Source organism: Nematostella vectensis, chromosome 9, assembly GCF_932526225.1.
Source record: "Nematostella vectensis chromosome 9, jaNemVect1.1, whole genome shotgun sequence".
NCBI classification, from domain to species: Eukaryota; Metazoa; Cnidaria; class Anthozoa; order Actiniaria; family Edwardsiidae; genus Nematostella; species Nematostella vectensis.
Window position 1 is genome coordinate 9,059,552 of NC_064042.1, and position 23,702 is coordinate 9,083,253.

General features: G+C 42.6%; 2 protein-coding genes across 6 annotated transcripts; both read left to right on the top strand.

The window, feature by feature from the left end:
• The first annotated feature begins 106 nt into the window (after positions 1-106).
• LOC5504837 (TM2 domain-containing protein 3) lies at positions 107-4,092 on the top strand. Of its 3 annotated transcripts, XR_004293924.2 has the most exons (6): positions 107-520; positions 1,159-1,251; positions 1,335-1,407; positions 1,646-1,721; positions 2,827-3,485; positions 3,530-4,092. XR_004293924.2 is itself a non-coding variant. In XM_032373199.2 (5 exons), the coding sequence occupies exons 1-5, from the start codon at positions 134-136 to the stop codon at positions 2,993-2,995; spliced, it is 798 nt and encodes a 265-aa protein (XP_032229090.2). In that variant the 5' UTR covers positions 107-133; the 3' UTR covers positions 2,996-4,092. The 3 variants fall into 3 exon arrangements, 2 of the variants coding, with proteins under 2 accessions (XP_032229090.2, XP_032229091.2); XM_032373199.2 differs by having other exon boundaries at positions 2,827-4,092; XM_032373200.2 differs by lacking the exon at positions 3,530-4,092 and having other exon boundaries at positions 1,646-1,725; positions 2,827-2,992.
• Positions 4,093-5,766: 1,674 nt separating this feature from the next.
• Positions 5,767-23,688, top strand: LOC5504841 (ubiquitin carboxyl-terminal hydrolase 25). 3 transcript variants are annotated; one of them, XM_048732747.1, is made up of 26 exons: positions 5,767-5,958; positions 6,459-6,539; positions 7,308-7,364; positions 7,440-7,458; positions 7,574-7,600; positions 7,888-7,988; positions 8,187-8,218; positions 8,310-8,481; positions 8,961-9,038; positions 9,778-9,876; positions 10,187-10,243; positions 11,154-11,245; positions 11,801-11,865; positions 11,940-12,088; positions 12,287-12,414; positions 12,504-12,599; positions 13,044-13,336; positions 16,681-16,751; positions 17,215-17,560; positions 18,714-18,899; positions 19,478-19,670; positions 20,131-20,206; positions 21,403-21,482; positions 22,246-22,372; positions 22,561-22,753; positions 23,113-23,688. In XM_048732747.1, exons 1-26 carry the CDS (start codon positions 5,926-5,928, stop codon positions 23,295-23,297), a joined length of 3,036 nt encoding a protein of 1,011 aa, XP_048588704.1. In that variant the 5' UTR covers positions 5,767-5,925; the 3' UTR covers positions 23,298-23,688. The 3 variants fall into 3 exon arrangements, with proteins under 3 accessions (XP_048588704.1, XP_048588705.1, XP_048588706.1); XM_048732748.1 differs by having other exon boundaries at positions 8,961-9,030; positions 9,776-9,876; XM_048732749.1 differs by having other exon boundaries at positions 5,769-5,958; positions 7,445-7,458.
• The last annotated feature ends 14 nt before the right edge of the window (positions 23,689-23,702 follow it).

The window sequence follows — 23,702 nt, forward strand, 5'->3', positions numbered from 1 at the left end:
ATTATATTTTTGTACTTATTATTGTTTGTGAGTTAGGAATAAGAACATTTTTTTCGGTCCCCTCCCCTTCCTTGTCAGCTTTAATCTGAAGCCCAGTCCCCCTCCAAGGAAAGCAAAGGGATAAAACAACAACATGGCGGATTTGTGGGGTTCGCGAAGGAAATTTCATTTCGCATTACTTCTCGCCCAAGTTACAATAATACTTCTATCATTTATGAAAAATGGACATATTACAGCTACAAGCACAGTGCCATTACAACCTACATTTTCTATTTCTATAAATTCTACGCCATCTTCAGGTCTAAACTCTACCACTAACCCTAGCAGTTTAACTTCGGTTGCATCAACTCCCAGCTTAACGACTGTTTCTCCGAGTGTTCGTCCATCTTCTGGTTGCCCTGATGGAGTTTTTTGTAGCGATCTCGGTGCATCGTGTATTGACTGCCAATATAATGACTCTTGTGTTTACGGAGAAGAAGTTAGTGTGTCATGTAAAGCACTTGATTTTGTTGATTGCAAGGTAGGAAATTTTCATAAAAAAATGCTAAAAAAATTTTCTTTAAAAAAGCTTATTCACATCAACTCTTGTAGCTTGCATTGCAACCCAGGGGAGGGACTCTCGGAGTCCCCCTCCCGGGCATTAGAACTCCTTTTGGGTTATGCTGAGCCCTCTCCCTTCTGATTCAAATAGCAATGTGTCTGAAATTTTTCAATTTGTTTCAAGTTCCCATTTATCTCTGCCTGTTTCAATGCATTGCTGTTTGACACAAGAGAAGAGAGGGGATCAAAATGGTCTTTGATTTGAGATTATAGCATCAACATCTACAAATGCTTTTTTGTACACAAAACAGATACAATAATATACATTAATTTATGAATAACCACATACTGGAGATTGGCAGTTGGAAATTGCTATAGGCTATACAAGTGTGACCAGCTGTGATTAAATGGAAAGGGAGTGGGGAAGACAGCAGAGCTTGTTTGATCTCCATTACTAAGCCATCCCTATGCCTACAAGCATGTCATAAGATTTTAAAAAGGAAATTGGTAAAATATTAACCACAATCTTAACCAAGGAAATAAAGGGCTGTAACTATTAGGTCATATACAAAAAAACATGGAAGCATGTTGCTGTTTGATTTCTGTCTTGTTTTACAGGGACCTAGAAACTTTACAAAGACATTCAGTTGTCGGTACTGCTTTCAAACTCCAGAAGAGAGCTATCATTGTATCAAGAAGACTACCTGTAAGGTAAGGTGATATACTCTTGATAAGTTCAGATTTTTGCCAAAGAAAGATTGTCCTTATTTATATCTTTTTGTGTTCTTTTTTAGGTTGTGTCAGCGGTCAGTGACCCACCAAGATATATCACCAACTGCACTGTGAAGGAGGAGGTGTTATGCCTAGGTGAGGAGAAAATTACAGATATTACAAGTCCGTTACCATCAAGAGTGGGGGGTCTAGCCCTCCACCTCCCCCCCCCCCATGTTTTACTTATCTTATAAGGTAAATTCTCAATTTTGTTGTATTTGTAGATAGTACAGTTTCCTCCTTTTTAAAGGTATAACAAAACTATACCATCTGCTGTATAAGACAGTACCTATTTTGTTCACAGGGCATAATACCCTTTTTTTTGTTTCTTCAGGTAACAGGACATTTAATAAGCTCCTTAGATGTAACTGGACGTCTGGGTACAGATGGTCTACTGCTGTTCTACTAAGGCTGGTGGATTTTAATTTTTTTTCTTTATTGTTATGGTTAGAGTGGAACCTGGATTTTACTGGATTTTATGATAACCTTGATTTTACGATGACGTTCCTTTTTCATGGCGGAAATACAGTAGAAAATATAAGTAATTACAGGCCTGTACCCAGGATTTTTCTTGGGGGGGGTGCAAAATTCGAAAAAGTGGACCTAATTTTTTCGGGGGAGGGGGGGATGAGTTCTCTAATAAAAATCTGACCACCCCAGAAAAAACAACATGGGATTTTTTTTATGCCTTTGCAGTATCTTCACAGGACGTTTATTGTCGAAATTGGCTACGTACCAAAGTGACCTAGCTTATGCTTTACAGTTTTGTCTACAAATAGCACGTCCATTGGGAACCTAAAGTGGACCTTCGGCCGTTGTGGGGGGGGGGCATTCGCACCCCCTGCACCCCCCTGGGTACGGGCCTGAATTTCCTCAATCTAACAATATTGGTTACAACAATTTTCTCGATTTTACGATAGAAATCTGTTCTCCCTAGCATAATTTTGACCTTAATACAAAAGTACTACTTATTCTCTCTATCAAAAAAAGAAAAAAACTCAAGACACCACACACAGTACAGTTAATCGATTGACAGATCTTGTCAGTCTAAAAGAGAGTAGCTGTACAGTCTTACACAGAGATACGTTACAATATTATTATTTTGTAAAAGTTGATACAAAACCCCACCTCGCTACAATGATATTTTCAATGGAGTTTCCTTTGTAGCGTAAATTTGAGGACCTCTTTGCAACGATACCTTGATTTTAAGATACATTTTCTTTCTCCCAAAGCATATAATAAAAACCAGGTTTACATAAGAAGATCAAGTGGAATTATCTCTTTGTCAATATAAACACAGGCAGATCAAGGGATGGGGCTACAGAAGTTCTCAAAACTTCCCAAACCTATTCATATTATCCTTTTTAGCTACTTGCCTATTAGGAAATAACTTTTCATTATAATGGTTTTCTGACGCTCTGATCATAACTTATACAATTGTCACAACTTATTAGAAATAATAATTGTGTATGATTTACTAGGTTAAAAAAAACTGGATTGTTTTTTTTCTTTTAGTCTTACACTTGGTGGCTTTGGAATTGATCGTTTCTATCTTGGTCACTGGAAAGAAGGGCTCGGCAAGTTATTTAGTTTTGGTGGCCTGGGGGTGTGGACACTGATTGATCTCGTTCTTGTTGGGATTGGATACATAGGACCAGCAGATGGGTCACTCTACATATTCTGAACAAGAAGTGGACAAACAACAAACAGGACAAGCCTTATTTACAGGCATCTCTTGCATCTCTTGTACAGTAGAATCTTAAGGGCTTACTTTGGTATGCAGTGCCGTAGCAGACCTCGAAATATTACATGTGGGGGCACGATATGGAAACAATAGGGAAATATTTGGGGTCACAGCCACGCCTCTACTGGTTATTTTCTTTATATTTTTTACAATATTGGGGGGGGGGGCACGTGCCTCCAGTGCCCCACCCCTGCTACGGCCCTGGTATGACCAGAAATACAGTAGAACTTGCCTAAACTGGGCTTTTGTGTAATAGATGCTTGCATATAATGGTCAGATACCCATGCCTTAGTTCTAGTTCCTATAGAATTACCTTGCAACTAATAAGGGATTTTATTTTTAACAGACACAAATCTTAGGCCCTAAATAGTCTACTCTCATATGCAGCCGTTATACTGTCCCCTTTGTCAGGCAATGCACTTGAGCTTAGGTACTCCAAAGGTACTCCAAAGGTACTCCAAATGTACTCCAAAGGTACTCCAAAGGTACTCCAAAGGTACTCCAAAGGTATTTCAAAGGTACTCCAAAGGTATTCCAAAGGTACTCCAAAGGTACTTCAAAGGTACTCTAAAGGTACTCCAAAGGGACTCCAAAGGGACTCCAAAGGGACTCCAAAGGTACTCCAAAGGTACTCCAAAGGTACTCCAAAAGTACTCCAAAGGTACTCCAAAGGGACTCCAAAGGTACCCCAAAGGTACTCCAAAGGTACCCCGAAAGTACTCCAAAGGTACTCCAAAGGTACTCCAAAGGTACTACAAAGGTACTCCAAAGGTACCCCAAAGGTACTGCAAAGGTACTCCAAAGGTACTCCAAAGAGGCAAATGGCTCCAATCAAAAGCACAATTTCATTCAACAGCTATAGAGATATAAAAGCCTACCTTTATTATATTGTACAAAGAGACTGCTTGCTAAAGCCATGATGATGTATATACTGTATATATTTTAAAAGGAGGTTGCTTTGGCTAATGGCCTTTAAATCCCTCTAATGCATTACTCAAATATAAAGACAATTAATAAAATGTAAGATTTATAATCTACCAAGGAAGAAAATTTGTGATTAATCTAAAATTTGACTAGGGCAGTCATAGCTGTCAACTATTCTGCATTAGGCGGGAGTCTCAAGATTTTGAACCCTTTCTCGAGCCTTATTTTCTTGAAAATAGCCTGCTTGCAGGCGGTACTCTGTGTCTGGGGGTGAGCGCAAAAACGGAGAGGGTTTTCTGCAATAATAACACCGAGTACCGCCTGCAAGAAGGCTGTCTTGAAAATATACATACATTTACTGTATTCTCACGCATTAGCTATCATTTGGTACTTCTGATACATTCACTGTATTTTCTCAAGATTTTTCCTAAGCGAGGATGACATCTATGGGAAGGAGGGGGCTCAAACTCACTAAAAAAAAAATAGCTAAAATAATAGCAATAAAAATAGCTAAAAAGCTGGAGATTTGAAGCTTGATGCGGGAGAAGCGGTCCAAAATCTTGACAGGTATGGTGTTGTTAGTGTGATTTAATAGGACCTTGGCACATATGAAGGTCAAGGATGGTGTATTGGCATACCTGTCAACCTCTGAAAATCTCAAGGCTTGAGAATTCTTTGGGGGGAAGGGTGGGGTATATTCTTTTTTTGTGAGGAGGGGTGGGTTTAACCTTGCAGGGGTTTGCTGTATTGAAAGGTCTCTTGAACAAATCCAGTTATGGATCTCACGAGGGTGTGCGCTACGCAAGGGAATTATTGTTTTAAAAATTTTAATAGAAAATAGGCAAAATCACGATTTTCTATAGAATAATTTTTCGGAAGCCATAAAAATCGCTAAAAAAAAATGGGAGACTTGGTGCTCAACGCGGGAGAGCGGGAGAAGGGGTCCAAAATCTTGAGACTCCCGCCTAATGCCGGAGAGTTGACAGGTATGTATTGGGAAAGCATTTCTATTTAACTTGATGATGGTATGCTGTCATTTCTACATGTATTTTCTTTTGGAGGAGGGGGTGTAAATTTTCATCCCTTTGTATTTCTGAGGGTATGAAAGACTTCTTCCAGGTCAGGGGCTCATAAGTAGGGGCAATCATCTGTATTATATAAATGTCACAGCGTTTCCTAGGATCAGTCTATTTTTAGACGCGCACGCACGAACGGGCCAATCAGCTACTTTGACGTTGGTCGCGCGCGCGAGTGACGCGAGGCTGCACGCGCAAATTGCAGTTAGGAAGAATATATTTTTATCTATCATCCGTCGGTTTTGTTTGTTCAACAAAAGAATTGCAAGCCAGAATTCAAAGTCGTAGGTAGGGTTGGATTCATATTAAAGAAGAGAGCAACAAAAAGTCAAAGTACCGAAGAGAGAACATAGCTTTTTGTCTGAGACTGCGCGTGCAGTTGAGCTCAGCCAAAACGTCAACACAAAGGTTGAATCTGATTGGCTCATCCGCGCGTCTAAAAATAGCCTGATCCTAGGAAACGCCGTGACAGTTAGTATAGTACCAGAATATGGGGAAGTTGATTGCCCCTACTTATGAGCCCCTGTCCAGGTTTATAGCCAAGGACCAACCGACAGTGAGATAGAGAACACTGCCAACGTTCCAAGGGTGTCTATGTCCACCAATACTTTTTTACTTCCCCCTTTTTCATCGTGCCTTAGACACTGGAAAATCTTTCAATAATTTCTGGGCCCCCTGTTTTATCCCGTCATCGTGAGGTCCTAGATCTAGTGATCTCCCGCGCGCCGCATGCCGGGATTACACCAACCATGCGGGAAAAAACATGGCTCCCATTTTGAATTGAAAATCACGTTAAACTTATAAAACAAGGGAATCTGGGCTGGAATTTCATGGCCCAGAGCGCCAATTCGCGCGTAGAACTAGAAAACCATGACTGTAGAATATCCTTCTTCTATGAAAAAGGTAGGGCACTTATAGGAGGGGTTTAATTCAAGAATTCCCGAGAAGGGTACGATCGATTTTCTCGAACACCGTCAGTTATTCCGTAAATTATCGATTGTTGTCAACTGACTTTTTTTTTTAAATCCTGTGTTTTGATTCCTTGATCTATGATGCTTAATTTGGCGAAGTTCAAATTGTATCCCGTCATTGACCACAAAATCTTCAGTTTTTATGCGCCAATGCTTGTTGAGGTTTTCCACTTTTGATTTGTTTCGGTTTATATTTCACTTTCAGCGTGCTATTTTACTTAAGTATATAAATCTCCAAGCATGTTATTGCTCGATTATTATTCACTTGTCATTTTGGTTGGCTAAAACACCTCGAAAATAGTGATTATCTTGAAAAATGACTTGCATATAAAAAGTGTGAAACCACAACTTCACAAATCAAAGGCGTAAGGCCACACGGGAAGTAGAAAGGACATATTGGTTGTTCCTTGATTGATTGAAATATTCAACCAGGTTACACAAGAAAATGAGGCCATCCACCAGGTATGTGAGATAACTGGAGTCTCAATCGAGGAAGCACAGAATGCTTTTGCTGTAAGTATAGAAATGCTATGGTATTTCATACAGTAAAATTTAATTGGATGAAGTAAGAAGCCATTTACAGACCTTTACTGTAGATAGAAGCAGGGCTTTCATTAACTTTCAGAGTAGGCGTTTGAGAATGATAAGTAGAGGGTGGAAGTTATTCTATCTTTTTAGTTCAAAGAAAACTTATGTTGACTTTTGAAAAAATTTGCCAATGCTCGGTGGAAAATAGCTGGCACTTCCGCCGGCTGCTGGGGCCTAAGGAAACCCCTTCGAAGGTCTGAAATTTATACATGCAGGCGTGTAGCTAGGGTTGCCATATAGGGGCACCCCCTCCGCTACCAAAATATATGTGTGATCCATACTATTAGTATACACTCTTTTCCTACAAGAACATCAAATGGGCTGTTCTTACTATTGGAGTATTCCAAGTCTGAAAATATTCTTACCAATGCCCAATGAGTGTTTATAATACCATATAATAACCCAATAATACCCAATAAATTATTTGAAGAGAATTACACAAATGATCAAAAACAATAAAATTTTCAATTTTAAAAGGTTGTTATTATGAACACAATTTGATGCATTTTAGAATGCATCAGACTAACAAATCAATATCTTTCTGCAATCTGAGCCTTAGCAGGTTCTTTAAATTTGGTGAAATTTCAGATTGGACTTATAAAAAAGGTTCTTTTAAAAAATAATATATAATACTCAAACATGAGAAATCCTTAGTTACTAACTTGACATATCTAACATAACTTGATCATATAGGCTGGCAATTACAACGTTGATGAAGCAATCTCCATTCTCACCCAGTCCAACCTTAAGGTATAATCTTTATAACCGCTTTTAGTCTATGTATTTGAAATATCCCCCTGACCCTCTCATTTTATTTGATTTCAGAGTAGCACCACTCATCACGGTAGGTTGATAGGGTTTCTGACACCTGAGGTTTCTCTGTGACTTCTGATAATTCTCTGATAAAGTACTTTTAACATTGTGTGGACCTGATAACTTTTACAATTTCATTATTACAGTTGTCAAGAAAACTCCAGTTGAGCAAGGTAGGATTTGTATATTTTATATTTATAGGAGTTTTGGTTTGATAGATAGCATGCAACCTTAACACTATTCTAGTAGTCAAAGTTGCTAGAATAAGACCTCGGTTGCAATAGTTGTAAGACACCAGAATGAAATGATTTTGTGGTAATATGTCCACAAACTTCAAACAGATTCTGGTAAATATTTTTAAACATGCTGTTATGATATGATTATCATAATCTCTATATTAATGATATTAGTTCACGGTTTAGTGCTTTCATACAAGGATTTTGTTCTGTAACCTTTGTAGAAGAAGTGATTGACTTGACAAAAGATAAGGATGATCGGGATGATGACCTGGAGAAGGCCATTGCATTAAGTTTACAGGAATCCCAGGCTGGACAGCCACAGGTAACGGGCTTAGAGGTGTGACTAGGGAGGCAGGGGGGTTTCAGGATCAGGGTGTTACAGTTTTGTGTTGCTAAGATTAAATGAGCCTTCATTAAGGTACAAACTGTAGATTGTATCATGAGAGGTCTCACTTTATCATTTTTGGCCCAGTTTCCCATCATCAAAATAATCATTGTGACAAGTATAATTTGTTATTAGGGAATCACTGCTGAAGAACAAGATATCAGTAGGTAAGTCATTTTATTCATTCTAGCAACCAAAAACATTTTTTAGCTGTTACCCATTTGCAAGTAATTTCACTGCATCGTTGTCCTATCCCAGGGTGCTGGAAGCCAGCTTGATTGAGAATAAGCCGGGTCAGAAGAGGAAGCGAGGAGATCCATGGATGATGTTTGTGGATCCTGTCAATCCCTATGACAGGAAGAGGGTGGAGGGCACTCCTGTTGGGTTCAAGAATGTCGGCAACACTTGCTGGTTTAGTGCTGTCATACAGGTACTTAGAAGGGGAAATTCATGTCCATTTATCAATCAACAGGGTTGTACTTAGCCTGTTGATAAACTAGGACAGCAAAAATATATTGTTATGACGGGGCACTAAGATAGTGAATTGATTGTCCTGTATATAGTGTAATGAGATTGGCCCTGAGATCATGACTTAGCCTTTACTCTTTCTGTGCTACCTTTTATGATCATACACTGTGCAATTTACCATGTTTATCTGTAAATTTGGCAGCCTCAATCACTATTCTAGCATCACCAATTGTTAACAATAGTAAACAAGGTTGCTACAGTAACCATTCAGAGTCAAACCAAGTTTTCCATGGACCATCACCACCCTTGGATTACAAATAGATTCTGGTACATTCTGGCTCCTTTAAATGTAATTTTTTTTATCCCTGTGTATAGTATATGAATTCAGTATTTTGCCTATTTCTTTTTGATGTAATGGGATTATTTTTTGCCTGGTTTCAGGCCTTGTTCCATTTGCCAGTATTTAGAAAATTGGTATTGGGCTATCAGCCTCCATCAGCAAATGAGCAGAAGTCAAAGGTTAGTATACCTCTCTTCTCAATGTGCTAATCTCTGCAGGCCTGCTATTTCCCTGTAGTTATGGGAAGTGTTTAAACCTCCTTCTTCAGGTATGGCTCTGTTATGCTCTAGTCATTTGAAACTCCCACCCCCATGGTCCTGGGGAAATGTGGCGTTAACGTGGGGGTTTAGAGCACTTTTGAACAAGAATCTGTCCCCAAGGAGTGGGGGGAATGACAGTTTTTTACTCTAAGACTTGTCCCCACCATGGGGGCTTGGGAACAGATGAATAACATCACAAATGTACTTTGCAAACGTCATGTCAGTTCCTGGTTTGATACTCTTTCTCTTCTGTAGCAAGCAATTCCATGTGTCAGCGTGTGGCAAGTTGCATGCCGAAATGTGTGAAAACAAATATGAATGATAACTAACGCCAGATGAAGATAAATTGTGTTTTTTTTTGGTAACGATATCTTCATAGTTATTAAGTACAAATGTACTCACTGGAATGTTACTGGCTTTGAAAGATAAAGGCTTATTTCAGATGACTTCAGTTGTCTGCCTATGCTTTGTATCAAGAGGGGTAGCACCATTTGACTGCGGTTTTGTCCAGAGGGAGTGGTGGCTTTTCTCTGTTTTGTAAAGAGTCAAATTCTAATCCCCCACCCTTCCCTGGAACCATGGGGGTGGGAGTTTCAATTGACTAATGCATTATAGGGGATATAGTTCTGTACCATTTTTTTCAACCTTTCTGTTGCAGGATGCCCATCAATTGCTGTTTATGCTTGAGCTGAGAAAGCTGTTTGCTCTCCTTGTGGCGAGCAAAAGGAAATATGTCGACCCCATCAAGGCAATAGAGGTAACCAATCCAGCATAGACAAAAACAACAGGCCATTCTTGCTATAAGCTTGTGCGCCCATTATTTAGAAACCTACCTCAACTACCAGAATGCAGTGCGGGCCTTTATAAGCTTGCACCAAATGAAGCGCTCGCAGCATGTCAGTAGCTGATGTCAAATGCATGGGCAAGCTTTTAGCTGGAATGGCCAATTCCTGTGAATCATTCCATTTATGTATGATTTCACTTTGATTTTGTCTTAGTACCCCAGTAAACAAAAGCGAAACTTAGCTGGTAACATTGTTTGTGTGTTTGCTTTGCTATTTCAACAGATTTTAAAGGAGGCGTTACAGTACAATGGAAGTGAAAGTAACCCTGGTAACCAACAGGTAATATTTGATATAATATAATAATAATATATAATATAATAATAATATAATGATTTGAAATGCAGACAGGCATGTCTATATTTTCAAGGTTGGCCTTGATGTGTGCATATCCCCCCCCCCCTTTTCCCTCCCTCAGACTTGCTCCAAGTCCACCTCAGAGTCAGTAATTGAGCGAGATTAACTAAGCAAGTGTAGCAAGATCAAATGAGGATGTGAAGGGGCCGTGGAACACTTGTATCACCTGAATGATTTGGAATTATAAATACTGGCTCAAAAATATAATAAAATAATAATGACACCATACACAATCATCACATTCTTATTGTTTTCTCAGCCTGACGGTGTATTTTTCCACTGGTAAATTTGGTACAAAACATGAATAAAAAGTTGCTTAAAAATGGCTTCTAAACCCCAATTTTTTCCCCATTTTTAAAACGACTTTGAAAAAGTCGAACCCCTCCCCATTTATGTCCACAAAGAAAAGCAGACCTTTTTTCTCAAGAATTTTCAAATCTTAATTTTGTGTATAATCCCCATGACTGCATGAACACCCTAAGCATATCCCGGCTGTTTGAAGTTTGAAAGTCTAGGCAGCCTCAATCACTGTTCTAGCATCACCCATTGCTAATGGTTGTAAACAAGGTTGCTACAGTAACCATTCAGAGTCAAACCAAGTTTTCCATGGACCATCACCGCCCTTGGATTACAAATAAATTCTGGAACAGCATTTCATTACCCAAATTTTTAGCACTTTCAAGTTGTTTTAAGTTCACTGGGAAAACAGGACTTTTTCAATGTATTCTTGTTAAAAATACTATTTTCATGGTGCTATCCCTGTATAGATATGACAACGACTGTGTGTTCTACAGCTACTATTACTGTATGCTAATGCCAATGGTCTTTTTTCAAGGATGTTAGTGAGTTCACCCATAAGCTGTTAGAATGGCTTGAAGACACCTTTAATACAGAATCCAAGGAAGAGGAGAAAAGCCAAGCCGATAGGTAAGTTGAAGACACCTTTAATACAGAATCCAAGGAAGAGGGGAAAAGCCAAGTTGATAGGTAAGTTGAAGACACCTTTAATACACAACCCAAGGAAGAGGGGAAAAGCCAAGCCGATAGGTAAGTTGAAGACACCTTTAATACAGAATCCAAGGAAGAGGAGAAAAGCCAAGCCGATAGGTAAGTTGAAGACATCTTTAATACAGAATCCAAGGAAGAGGAGAAAAGCCAAGTTGATACAGTAGGTATGGATGGTCAAAAACACATCATCAAAAGACCAGTTTAGACAAAGTGGTGAAGCATGCAGCATTCACCTTAATAGCACTCTGTCAATGGTTAGAATGACAGTGTGTTGGTGATGATGATGTCCGTGATGGTTTGATGGTTATGATGTTAGTAATGGTTATGGTGATGGTTATGGTGTTGGTGAAAGTTAAGGTGATGGTAATTGTTATGATAATAGTTTTGATTATTCTTGTGGTGAGGTTGGTGATGGCAGTGCTAATAGTTTATGATGGCAATGATGTTGAGGCTGCCCCCTTTCTCTATTTGCAGCTCATCTTCCAACCCTGTAGTAGAACTATTCTTTGGCCAGTCAAAGGTGGATGGAGTGTATGAAGGTATCTTTGAGTGATTTCTCTGATTTCCATGTATTGAATTCATATCTCCATTTAAATGCTGCATGTTTCTCTAGGCAATCGCTTCTCGAATATCGAGACGTTTGGGGCGTGCCCCCTGCAGGTGCAAGGCTACTCCAACTTGCATGACAGTCTAGAGGGTGGCATGGCCGCCAGAGAAATAGAGCCTGCAAACCACGGCGACACCCAAAATTCAGGCCAAGAGGTAGGTTATATGAACCTGAGATGGGATTTATTATGGTGGTTGTTTTGAGATTTCTTTACATATTTTCTGTATATTGAAAATAATAACAAAGCTGTTGCTGCCTGGGTCTCTTTCTTCAAATAGCTTTTTTAACATTTTCATTTATAAACAGTTTATATAGCTAATATTATAATATTGTCATAAATTTTCTCTCCTCAGCATTGGTTCACAAGATTACCACTGGTTCTGACCTTCATGCTTTCTCGCTTCCTGTTCAACCAGTCCATCGGCAGGGCAGAAAAAATTCATGAGAAATTTTTATTTGATAAATGTATTTACATGGATAGGTAAGAAAAATGAAATATATGGTTTGACTTTGTTGATTCTTTGCACCGTTACATTTTGCAGAGATCTTACTATTTTGAGCTCCTTTTAGATATATGGAGCGTAACAAGGAACTCTCTAGAAGACGAAGAGAAGAAGTAAAGACCCTCAAGGAACGACATCAACTCTTGAAGTCCAGTCTAGATAGGCAAGTAAATAAAGTACATAATAGCAACTTAATTGCTCAAATAAGCACCTCCCCCGAATAAACAAATTGCCTGGGACATGAAAAATGAAATAGGCACTATGGCGCTTATTCCAGCAATCATGTTATGCAAACTGCATTATTAGTTATGCTGGCAAGAACAGAGTTGGTGGCCCTGTTTGTACATGTCTGAAGGTGATGTGAAGTACTGTAGTTTACACACATTTCCAACATTTCGTCTTGCGATCAGTCAAGTAAGGTGGTGCAGCAGTGCTGGACATTGTTGGTTTCGTTTCGGCTGGTCTTTATAGTCTTTTAGACATGCTGAAAGTTGATGCCTAACAATCCATAAAAAAATGGATTGAGTCACCACAAGCATTACCAACTTGTTTTATACATTTTTGTCTTGTCTGTCAACTGACTTTATAACACTTTCTGTTTCCATAGATATACAAATTATGGATCTGGAGCAAAGCGATCCCCTATACAAGACATCCTTGATAGTGCTCTCAACTTTGTCCGAAGCACCCCTCCCTCGGACAGTACAGATGTAGAGATGCATACTCCTATACCGGGGTCTCCGGTCACCTTTGGTGCAACCTCTGCTGGCCCCTCCACCCTGTTCGATACCCGGACACCCTCCCTCCATCCTGCGCCTCGATATGTGACAGAGTCGGAGCTAGAGACGATAGCGACCGCGCTCAGACGCTGGAGGACAGAGGTTGAACAAGATGTTTTAGGTGAGAGGGGTATAACAAAATAAATAAATATAACTAACTTGCGTATCCTTTCCATTCCCACCCTCCCAATGAAGCTTTGATAGTTTTCTTTTCTCATTCCCATGATTAAGCATCCTTCTGAACCCTTCCTTCCCTCCCCTAGAAGCCTTGTTTCCCTTCTCCCCTAAAAGCCTGGTCCCTCTCCTCCCCTAAAAGCCTGGTCCCTCTCCTCCCCTGAAATCCTGGTCCCTCTCCTCCCCTAAAAGCCTGGTCCCTCTCCTCCCCAAAAGCCTGGTCCCTCTCCTCCCCTAAAAGCCTGGTCCCTCTCCTCCCCTAAAAGCCTGGTCCCTCTCCTCCCCTAAAAGCCTGACCCCTCTCCTCCTCTAAAAGCCTGGCCCCTCTCTTCCCCTAAAAGCCTGATCCCTCTCTTCCCCTAAAAGCCTGACCCCTCTCCTCCCCTAAAAGCCTGACCCCTCTCCTCCCTTAAAAGTCTGGTCCCTCTCCTCCCCTAAAAGCCTGGTCCCTCTTCTCCCCTAAAAGCCTGGTCCCTCTCTTCCCCTAAAAGCCTGGTCCCTCTCTTCCCCTAAAAGCCTGGTCCCTCTCCTCCCCTAAAAGCCTGGTCCCTCTCCTCCCCTAAAAGCCTGGTCCCTCTCTTCCCCTAAAAGCCTGGTCCTCTCCTCCCCTAAAAGCCTGGTCCTCTCCTCCCCTAAAAGCCTGGTCCCTCTCCTCCCTAAAATCCTCGTCCCTCTCCTCCCCTAAAAGCCTGTTCCCTCTCCTCCCCTAAAAGCCTGGTCCTCTCCTCCCCTGAAAGCCTGGTCCCTCTCCTCCCTAAAATCCTCGTCCCTCTCCTCCCCTAAAAGACTTGTTTCCCTTCTCCCCTAAAAGCCTGGTCCCTCTCCTCCCCTAAAAGCCTGGTCCCTCTCCTCCCCTAAAAGCCTGGTCCCTCTCCTCCCCTAAAAGCCTGGTCCCTCTCCTCCCCTAAAAGCCTGGTCCCTCTCATCCCCTAAAATCCTGGTCCCTCTCATCCCCTAAAAGCCTTGTCCCTCTCTTCCCCTAAAAGCCTTGTCCCTCTCTTCCCCTAAAAGCCTGGTCCCTCTCCCCCCCTGAAAGCCTGGTCCCTCTCCTCCCCTAAAAGCCTGATCCCTCTCCTCCCCTAAAAGCCTGGTCCTCTCTTCCCCTAAAAGCCTGGTCCCTCTCCTCCCCTAAAAGCCTGGTCCCTCTCCTCCCCTAAAAGCCTGGTCCCTCTCCTCCCCTAAAAGCCTGGTCCCTCTCCTCCCTAAAAGCCTGGTCCCTCTCCTCCCTAAAATCCTCGTCCCTCTCCTCCCCTAAAAGACTTGTTTCCCTTCTCCCCTAAAAGCCTGGTCCCTCTCCTCCCCTAAAAGCCTGGTCCCTCTCCTCCCCTAAAAGCCTGGTCCCTCTCCTCCCCTAAAAGCCTGGTCCCTCTCCTCCCCTAAAAGCCTGGTCCCTCTCCTCCCCTAAAAGCCTGGTCCCTCTCATCCCCTAAAATCCTGGTCCCTCTCATCCCCTAAAAGCCTTGTCCCTCTCTTCCCCAAAAAGCCTGACCCCTCTCCTCCCTTAAAAGCCTGGTCCCTCTCCCCCCCTGAAAGCCTGGTCCCTCTCCTCCCCTAAAAGCCTGATCCCTCTCCTCCCCTAAAAGCCTGGTCCTCTCTTCCCCTAAAAGCCTGGTCCCTCTCCTCCCCTAAAAGCCTGGTCCCTCTCCTCCCCTAAAAGCCTGGTCCCTCTCCTCCCCTAAAAGTCTGGTCCCTCTCCTCCCTAAAAGCCTGGTCCCTCTCCTCCTCTAAAAGCCTGGTCCCTCTCCTCCCCTAAAAGCCTGGTCCCTCTCCTCCCCTAAAAGCCTGGTCCCTCTCTTCCCCTAAAAGCCTGACCCCTCTCCTCCCCAAAAGCCTGGTCCCTCTCCTCCCCTAAAAGCCTGACCCCTCTCCTCCCCAAAAGCCTGGTCCCTCTCATCCCCTAAAATCCTGGTCCCTCTCATCCCCTAAAATCCTGGTCCCTCTCCTCCCCTAAAAGCCTGACCCCTCTCCTCCCCAAAAGCCTGGTCCCTCTCATCCCCTAAAATCCTGGTCCCTCTCATCCCCTAAAATCCTGGTCCCTCTCCTCCCCTAAAAGCCTGACCCCTCTCCTCCCCAAAAGCCTGGTCCCTCTCATCCCCTAAAATCCTGGTCCCTCTCATCCCCTAAAATCCTGGTCCCTCTCCTCCCCTAAAAGCCTGACCCCTCTCCTCCCCTAAAAGCCTGGTCCCTCTCCTCCCCTAAAAGCCTGGTCCCTCTCCTCCCCTAAAAGCCTGGTCCCTCTCTTTCCCTAAAAGCCTGGTCCCTCTCTTCCCCTAAAAGCCTGGTCCCTCTCTTCCCCTAAAAGCCTGGCCCCTCTCCTCCCCTAAAAGCCTGGTCCCTCTCTTCCCCTAAAAGCCTGGTCCCTCTCCTCCCCTAAAAGCCTGGTCCCTCTCCTCCCCTAAAAGCCTGGTCCCTCTCTTCCCCTAAAAGCCTGGTCCCTCTCCTCCCCTAAAAGCCTGGTCCCTCTCCTCCCCTAAAAGCCTGGTCCCTCTCCTCCCCTAAAAGCCTGGTCCCTCTCCTCCCCTAAAAGCCTGGTCCCTCTCCTCCCCTAAAAGCCTGGTCCCTCTCCCCCCCTAAAAGCCTGGTCCCTCTCATCCCGTAAAAGCCTGGTCCCTCTGCCCCCCTAAAAGCCTGGTCCCTCTCATCCCGTAAAAGCCTGGTCCCTCTCCCCCCCTAAAAGCCTGGTCCCTCTCATCCCGTAAAAGCCTGGTCCCTCTCCCCCCCTAAAAGCCTGGTCCCTCTCCTCCCCTAAAAGCTTGGTCCCTCTCCTCCCCTAAAAGCCTGGTCCCTCTCCTCCCCTAAAAGCCTGGTCCCTCTCTTCCCCTAAAAGCCTGGTCCCTCTCCTCCCCTAAAAGCCTGGTCCCTCTCTTCCCCTAAAAGCCTGGTCCCTCTCTTCCCCTAAAAGCCTGGTCCCTCTCTTCCCCTAAAAGCCTGGCCCCTCTCCTCCCCTAAAAGCCTGGTCCCTCTCTTCCCCTAAAAGCCTGGTCCCTCTCCTCCCCTAAAAGCCTGGTCCCTCTCCTCCCCTAAAAGCCTGGTCCCTCTCCTCCCCTAAAAGCCTGGTCCCTCTCCTCCCCTAAAAGCCTGGTCCCTCTCCTCCCCTAAAAGCCTGGTCCCTCTCCTCCCCTAAAAGCCTGGTCCCTCTCCTCCCCTAAAAACCTCGTCCCTCTCCTCCCCTAAAAGCTTGCCCCCACCTCCCCTAAAAGCCTGGCTAACAACGCTTCATACTAACAAGAACAACAACGCTTTTAGCAACAGTAATAGTAACTAACAAAAGTTTATCCTTGTCTTCTCTAGATATCTCAACAAGTTTGAAAGAGGTTGAAGAGGCTATTTCTGTTATGTATAATGATGAAGAAATGAAAACGGTAAAGCATTGTCCTTTGCTCCCTGAATGTGCTTCCTATACCATCAAATAGGATACATTCAGTGATTCTTGCAGGATCTATTTCAGGCTGAACTCAGAAAAAAAATGACTGGAAATCCAGCATTATGATTTGGGTTTCTATTTTTAATTTTTTTCCTCCAAGAAAGTTTGGTGGATATATAATGTGCTTTTCAATTTATTTCCACGAAAGTTCATAACATAAGAGGAAGAGGTTTTTTAAGGTTTATTGGAGAAAGTACAACAGAGGTTCCCTTTTTTTATTGAAAGTTATTAAGGTTTTTAGTTTCGATGCTGTACGAAGAAGAGTTTTTTTAGGTTTATTTGAGATGGTCTAATTATTTAAGGGTATGTATCCTATTGGGGGTTATCACTGTTGTGTATTCATATATGTAGTTCTCTATACCCATAATGGTGGTTGATTGAATAAGCATTGTTCTGTTCAGATACCTTACCGCCTATATGCCGTGCTTGTCCACGAGGGGCAAGCTAATGGTGGCCACTACTGGGCCTACATTAACGACCCACTGGACAGACGGTGGCGGAAGTTCAATGACATCACCGTAAGCGAGGTCACATGGGAGGAAGTGGAGCGTGAATCCCTAGGGGGGTACCGTAATGTCAGTGCCTACTGTCTGCTGTACTGTGATGCACGGCGGGAAGAGGTGATACGAGCCGGCAATACGCCAGAAGTGCTGTCAGCAGAGTTGCAACAAATGGTTAACGAGGATAATGCTAGTTTTGAGCAGGAACTGAGGGACTGGGACGAGAAGCAGGCAAAAGCTGCGAAAGGTATAAGTCGATATATGGACAGTTTTTATATGTTAAGGGCTTAGGCCTGGGTCCCCCTTCTAGCAGCCAAAACTACAGTAAATGTATGAAACATTATCTAAAATACAGGAGAAAATGCCTTGGAAGGGCCTTTTGGGCCCCCTCCTGTTAAAAACCTGTCTACGTCGCTGATGTTTGCAAACTTCTTAATCTTCAGCCTACAACGATGGACCTGGAATTATTGTGTATCTTCCTTTGCTTTCAAGTTTGGCTTTGGATTTCTATTTTTTGTCTATATTTTTCCAATAATTCTAAACCCTGAAATAAATAGAAGTGCAAAATATTATAGCACCAAGCATAGTTCGGCCAGATGACAAGTGCAAAACGTTTAGGTTGGACATACAATGAAACTACTTTGTGATGAAATGCAACTGAAAAAGTATCTTACATGCTGCCATTCTTATCCAATAGTTCTTAACTGCTTCATCATCATTGTTTTTATATAATGATAACTAACTTTTAGTTTATTGGTGCATAGAATGTGTGTCGAACGTATGTCAATGTTTTCAAACAACTACTGTATAAATGCAGCAAGCTGGAGTTTATGCTTTTCTTATTAGTACCTTTGAGGTAGACACGTTTGAGGCACCTGGGGCTCGTTTCTCGTAACACCCGAGAATTCTCGGGCCCGAAAAAGTTTTATTCCTTAAATTTGAAAAGCTGGCTAATTCCTATAAGATTTATGGTATCTAAATGTGTTGAAATATCGTCAAACATCGTATTTTACCACAAAGATTCATGTGAAGGATAATCCTCTTTTTGGTTTTATAGATTTTGATCTTTCCCGAATTTCTCGGGCCCGAAATTCACAGGCTTAAATATTAAGAAAGTTCTCGGGACCTCGCAGTCACCCGAGACTTTTCGGGTATCTTTTTGGCTTCAGCAAAACTTCGAAAATAGCCCTATTGAACATAATCATTTGAAATACGAACGAGTGGAAGTTCAAACTGTTCTAAAACATGAAAGTGGTTCTCCAAAATAAAAACATGCGAAATTTTGAACAAAAATGCAAAATTAGTTTTCGGGCCCGAGAATTCTCGGGTGTTTCGAGAAACGGGCGCCAGTACCGCAGGGTGACCACAACAGCCTCTTCATTACCTTCCTTCACTTTCAGAAGCCAAGTCCCAGGCTCTAGTTGTCGCACGGCCGGACCTGGTGCTAGACGCCGAGGCATCATGTGCTGTGAGCCCTCGTGCCCACTCTCCCGCTGCAGCTCGTTCAGAGTCGGTGTTGACTGCCAATCTTGGTGTATTACCGTCACTTGTCGACTCTTCTGGAAAGAAGCTCACTATTGACGAGGGTAAGGTCGCTTGTTGGGAACATGGGTATGCAGTTGACAGTAGTACCTGTGTGTCTACTGGGTTCCGGATTCGATTTCCGTTTCCTACGTGAATTAACTCAGATGGTTCTCAGCTTCACTCTTTCTCCAGGTTTTCTTGCAGAAATCCAGGTTTTCTTGCTGAATTACGCTTAAGGCCATGTTTCTTTGGACATTCTTCATAAACCTACATCAAGTGTCGCATAAGTACCTCTGGGCGACCTGAAGCATCCTATTAGGGGAAATCTTAGAATTTAGATGCGCTGTTATCTTGGATGCAATACTTATACCAGGCGCGTACCCAGGATTGACAAAGGGGGGGGGGGGGGGGGTGCTCAGTCATCATATGGGAAAAGCATAGTATCCAAAGGTTCCCTTATAAATTGACCCACTTTTTGGCTGCAGGGGAGGCAAGGGAGGGTTCACGCGCACCTTGTGCACACCCCCTGTGTATTTGCCTGAATGGCTTAGAATAAGCTAGGTATGTTGGCCAGTGGTACCATTTTCAGTCGGACGAGTCCTCAGTCCAACGTTTATATTTTCGTTTCGTTTTTTGATAGCCATAACACAGTGGTGCATTAACGAGAAGACAAGACTGGACAAACTCGCCCGTGAGTACCCCCCAGAGTACCCAGGAGATGTGCGCCTGGAGCATCTTGGGATATACCTGATGCGGTGCAGCGCTCCTGACTTCACTGTGGAGTGGGCCATACTGGAGTCTGTCATTGACGAGGTGAAGGCCAAGGACCAGAGGTGAGCAGCTCTTTAGCTTACTCTGCCTATTTTGGAAGAGGCCCAGTTGCGCGCGCCTCACTAAAAAATTCTTAGTGCAAATCATAGCCAGGTCGCCTTAATGGGAACTGTTAATCTCCTCTCTTCTTGGGTAATGACGTTAAAGAGTCTCTACCAGCCGTCATTTTGTCCTCCTAGCAAAATACCAACCGCGAGAAAGTGTCCGTTTCCATCGGCTGATTTTTTTTTTTTTGGGGGGGAGGGATTGAAAAATTAGGTATTAACGTTTTTTAGATGGTTATTCCAACCTTCCAATACTGAATGTAAACAATAACAAATGTGGCTGATTAGACACCCTTTAAGCCTGAATGCATGCCCAGCTCCTCCTCGCATTGCATTAGCCTTTATTCTGATTGTCAATGTAACTCAATCATAACGTCTTTTTGAATATTAAAGATTTTCACGTCTTTTGGTGACCTAGTTTGATGCCGTACAGAAAACGCGTACAGGAATTCCTGGAAACAGAGAAAGGGACGGATCGTGCGGCGGACTACAAGGTGGGTATCACAAACTCCGAGAAAGTAAAACAAAGCCAGAAAACTTAATGGTAGATTTCTATTTTAAAGCCAGTACTTTTACTTAACACTCCGCTGACAGGAGTAAAAAATGGCAAAGTTCAAATTGTAAGGTCGTGTTAGATAATATTCGCTTGATTTTTGCATAGATGTTCCTTGTGTAATATAAAACAAAATAAGCTTTAGTTATTTTTGGTAGATAATCCGTACTTGAGATATTGCAAATTGTAAAGCTCTTGATTTGTCTTAAATTGCCTAATTTGGGCGAAATTGCTACTTTTTTCATGATTTATGGCATCTTTGCTCAATCATATCTTAAGAATAGATCATCTACCAAAAAATACTAAAGCTTATTTTGATTTATATTATGCAAGGAACCTCTAGGCAAAATATTAACAAAATGTAAGCTAACACAACCTTACAATTTTAATTTTGCCATTTTTTTCTCCTGTCCACCCCGCTATTGTGGACACTCGCGATAACGGAAAGCTCGTTATTACGGTAACTAGCTATTTCAGACAGCTCGTTATTACTGACAGCTCGCTATTACGATAACTAGTTATTTCAGACAGCTCATTATTACGGTAACTAGCTATTTCAGACAACTCGCTATTACGGTAACTAGCTATTTCAGACAGCTCGCCATAACTGACAGCTCGCTATTACTGACAACTCGCTATTGCGGACATTCCGCTATTACGGACAGCTCGCTATTTGATGACATTCCGCTATTACGGACAGCTCGCTATTTCAGACAGCTCGCTATTTGCGGACATTCCGCTATTACGGCCTTCGCTATTACGGACAGCTCGCTATTGCGGAAATTCCGCTATTACGGACAGCTCGCTATTTGCGGAAATTCCGCTATTACGGACAGCTCGCTATTGCGGAAATTCCGCTATTACGGACAGCTCGCTATTACGGACAGCTCGCTATTACTGACATTCGCTATTACAGACTGCTCGCTATTACGGACAGCTCGCTATTACGGCATTCGCTATAACGGACAGCTCGCTATAACGGACAGCTCGCTTTTACGGACAGACAGTAAAACCCAAGCTAAACAATTGCAAAGACGTGAACAGAGGTCACTAAAACACGCTTCCGAGGCAAGAGTTTACCGTTTGTATTCAGTGGCCTTCTTCCTTATTATGTTGTATTTTTTGTTTCCATGGCAGAGATGGAAGGAAATGTACATGACTTTCAAGTTGATCAACTCGTGTTTTCTCACTGGTCTAGAGCACTTTCACAGTCAAAAGTAAGACAAAGTCAAGTTGATCAACTCGTGTTTTCTCACAGGTCTAGACAACTTTCACAGTCAAAAGTAAGACAAAGTGGTTTGCATGGTAATTCGGCAGCCAGGGTTATGCTTGGGGGCAATTCCACAATATCCGTCAAAAAATATTCACATCGGGATTTTGCAATGTACGGGTGTTTAACAGTTAAGCGTACATTTGTTGTCTATTGAGGGGCACTTTCGCGGTTATACTTATAAAGTGTCAGATCATAAGACTTTACTACGATTTCCGAAGATTTCTAACGTATAAAGCAAAAATATCCTCCGCAAAACCGAAAAACGATATAGATAAATGAATAAGTAAATGAAATAAGTTTAGCTCTTTCTATTAATCACTCTTGAATATAAAACTTGGATGAAATGAGCAGGAATATTTTGCGCCGTTTTGTTGCACACATCTTGTTGCACATCGTTTTTTGTATGTATATATTTTTTTTCTCGTGTAAGCGTGCGAGTGCCCCTTTCAACAACTGTAAGAAAACCACGAATTAGCTTTTTATGTGTCTACAAAAATGACTTAAGGGCAAAAAAAATAATAAGAAGAAAAAAAAGTGGGTATGGATGCTATCTTTTATGTACTGGGTATCGGATGAGTGGTTTTAAGGGGCCCAGGGGCTACGTTACGTGAGCAATGGTCCACGGGGCATTTCGACATTATATGGTGAGCTTTGTTGGACCATGCTAGACTCTGTGACGTTAGAATGACAAACCCGTTCTTTCACAGGTACAAGGAGTCGTTACCATACCTCGTGCACGCGTACGAACTCAACAGAAAACTAAGCGACCCCACGAATAACGCCCGCAGTATGGACCAGCGGTTGCTTGCTCACTGTCGGAGAGTGTGTTTCTTGGTAAGACCATGATGCTTTGCGATCTTGTCTGTGCGCCAAGTTTAAGTCCTGTCCCAATTTGCTGTATTCTCGTCAAATCACTCCCATTTTTACACAGAAATTGAACGAGTTACGAGCTATGAACATGTCTATGGAATCCTTACCATTTTTTACTGTTCATGTTAATCAAATTACCCATTTTCGCACAGAAACTAAACGAGCTTGCCATTTCCCTGTTCGAGTCGGACGATTACAAGACGCTATGCGAGGGACTGGACCTAGTCAGCGAACAGGTCGTACCATGTATTCCCCAGCTCGTTACCAGTCCCTACGCGGAGGACAGGGAGGCCGTGGAGCATATGAGGAACAACTGGTTTACTTACCTTGGGGGAACTGTGGACGGTGAGTTGAAATACGCGTGTCACTTGTTCTACCGTCCGCCATTACTCTGAGAACGAGCAGTCGACGGGTTAGGGTACTATATATGGCTGAACCAATCAGCGCGTCCCATTCGAGTACCCTTTGTTTTTTTGACCAATCAGAACATGCGATTTAAACAGTACTTGTATCAGGCCCTTCTCTTGTTTCTCGCCGGCGCGATAGAAACATAGGAGGGCCTGATACTCAGGTTAATAAATAAATAAGTAAGTAAGTAAGTAAGTAAGTAAGTAAGTAAGTAAGTAAGTAAGTAAGTAAATAAATAAATAAATAGTATTATTCCTCGCTCATTCGCACATTCCCTGATTTTTATGTTTCTTTAGAAAAGCGCCAGGAAAAGCTTCAAGACTTTCTCCCCAAGCTCCTAGACGGCTCGACCGACGGTAACTTTGAAGAGATGCGACCTCCTCCAGTCATGAGGCCCACTAACTCCAAGGACCTCTGCGAACGGTTCACCAGAGCCATGGAAATAGTTCATGCAAACATGCCCTTCGCTGCTAAGGCCTGAGTTAAATGGACTTCTGCGAAAGGTTTGCCAGAGCCACGGAAATAGTTCATGCAAACATGCCCTTCGCTGCCAGGTGCTTGAGCTATGTCGTATGGTGGATTGCGGACCTTGATGTACCTACCTGTTGATGTACCAACCTGTTGATGTACCAACCTGTATATGTACCTAATCTGGGAATCCGCCATGGTTGAATCTTCCGTAAGGGATGTAAAGGAACCATTGTTTATTATTTCTATTTTAACCCGAAAATATTTTAAAGAGAACGGTTTTTTTTTGGACAGTTGTTAACCGGTATGATCACATCACTGTACATAGTTATCGCCATCTTTCTTTTTCTGTTTTGCGGCTGTTAGAATAAAAGCATCTCAGCCCAACCGTCAGGGCTCATTTTGCCAGTTGTTCATT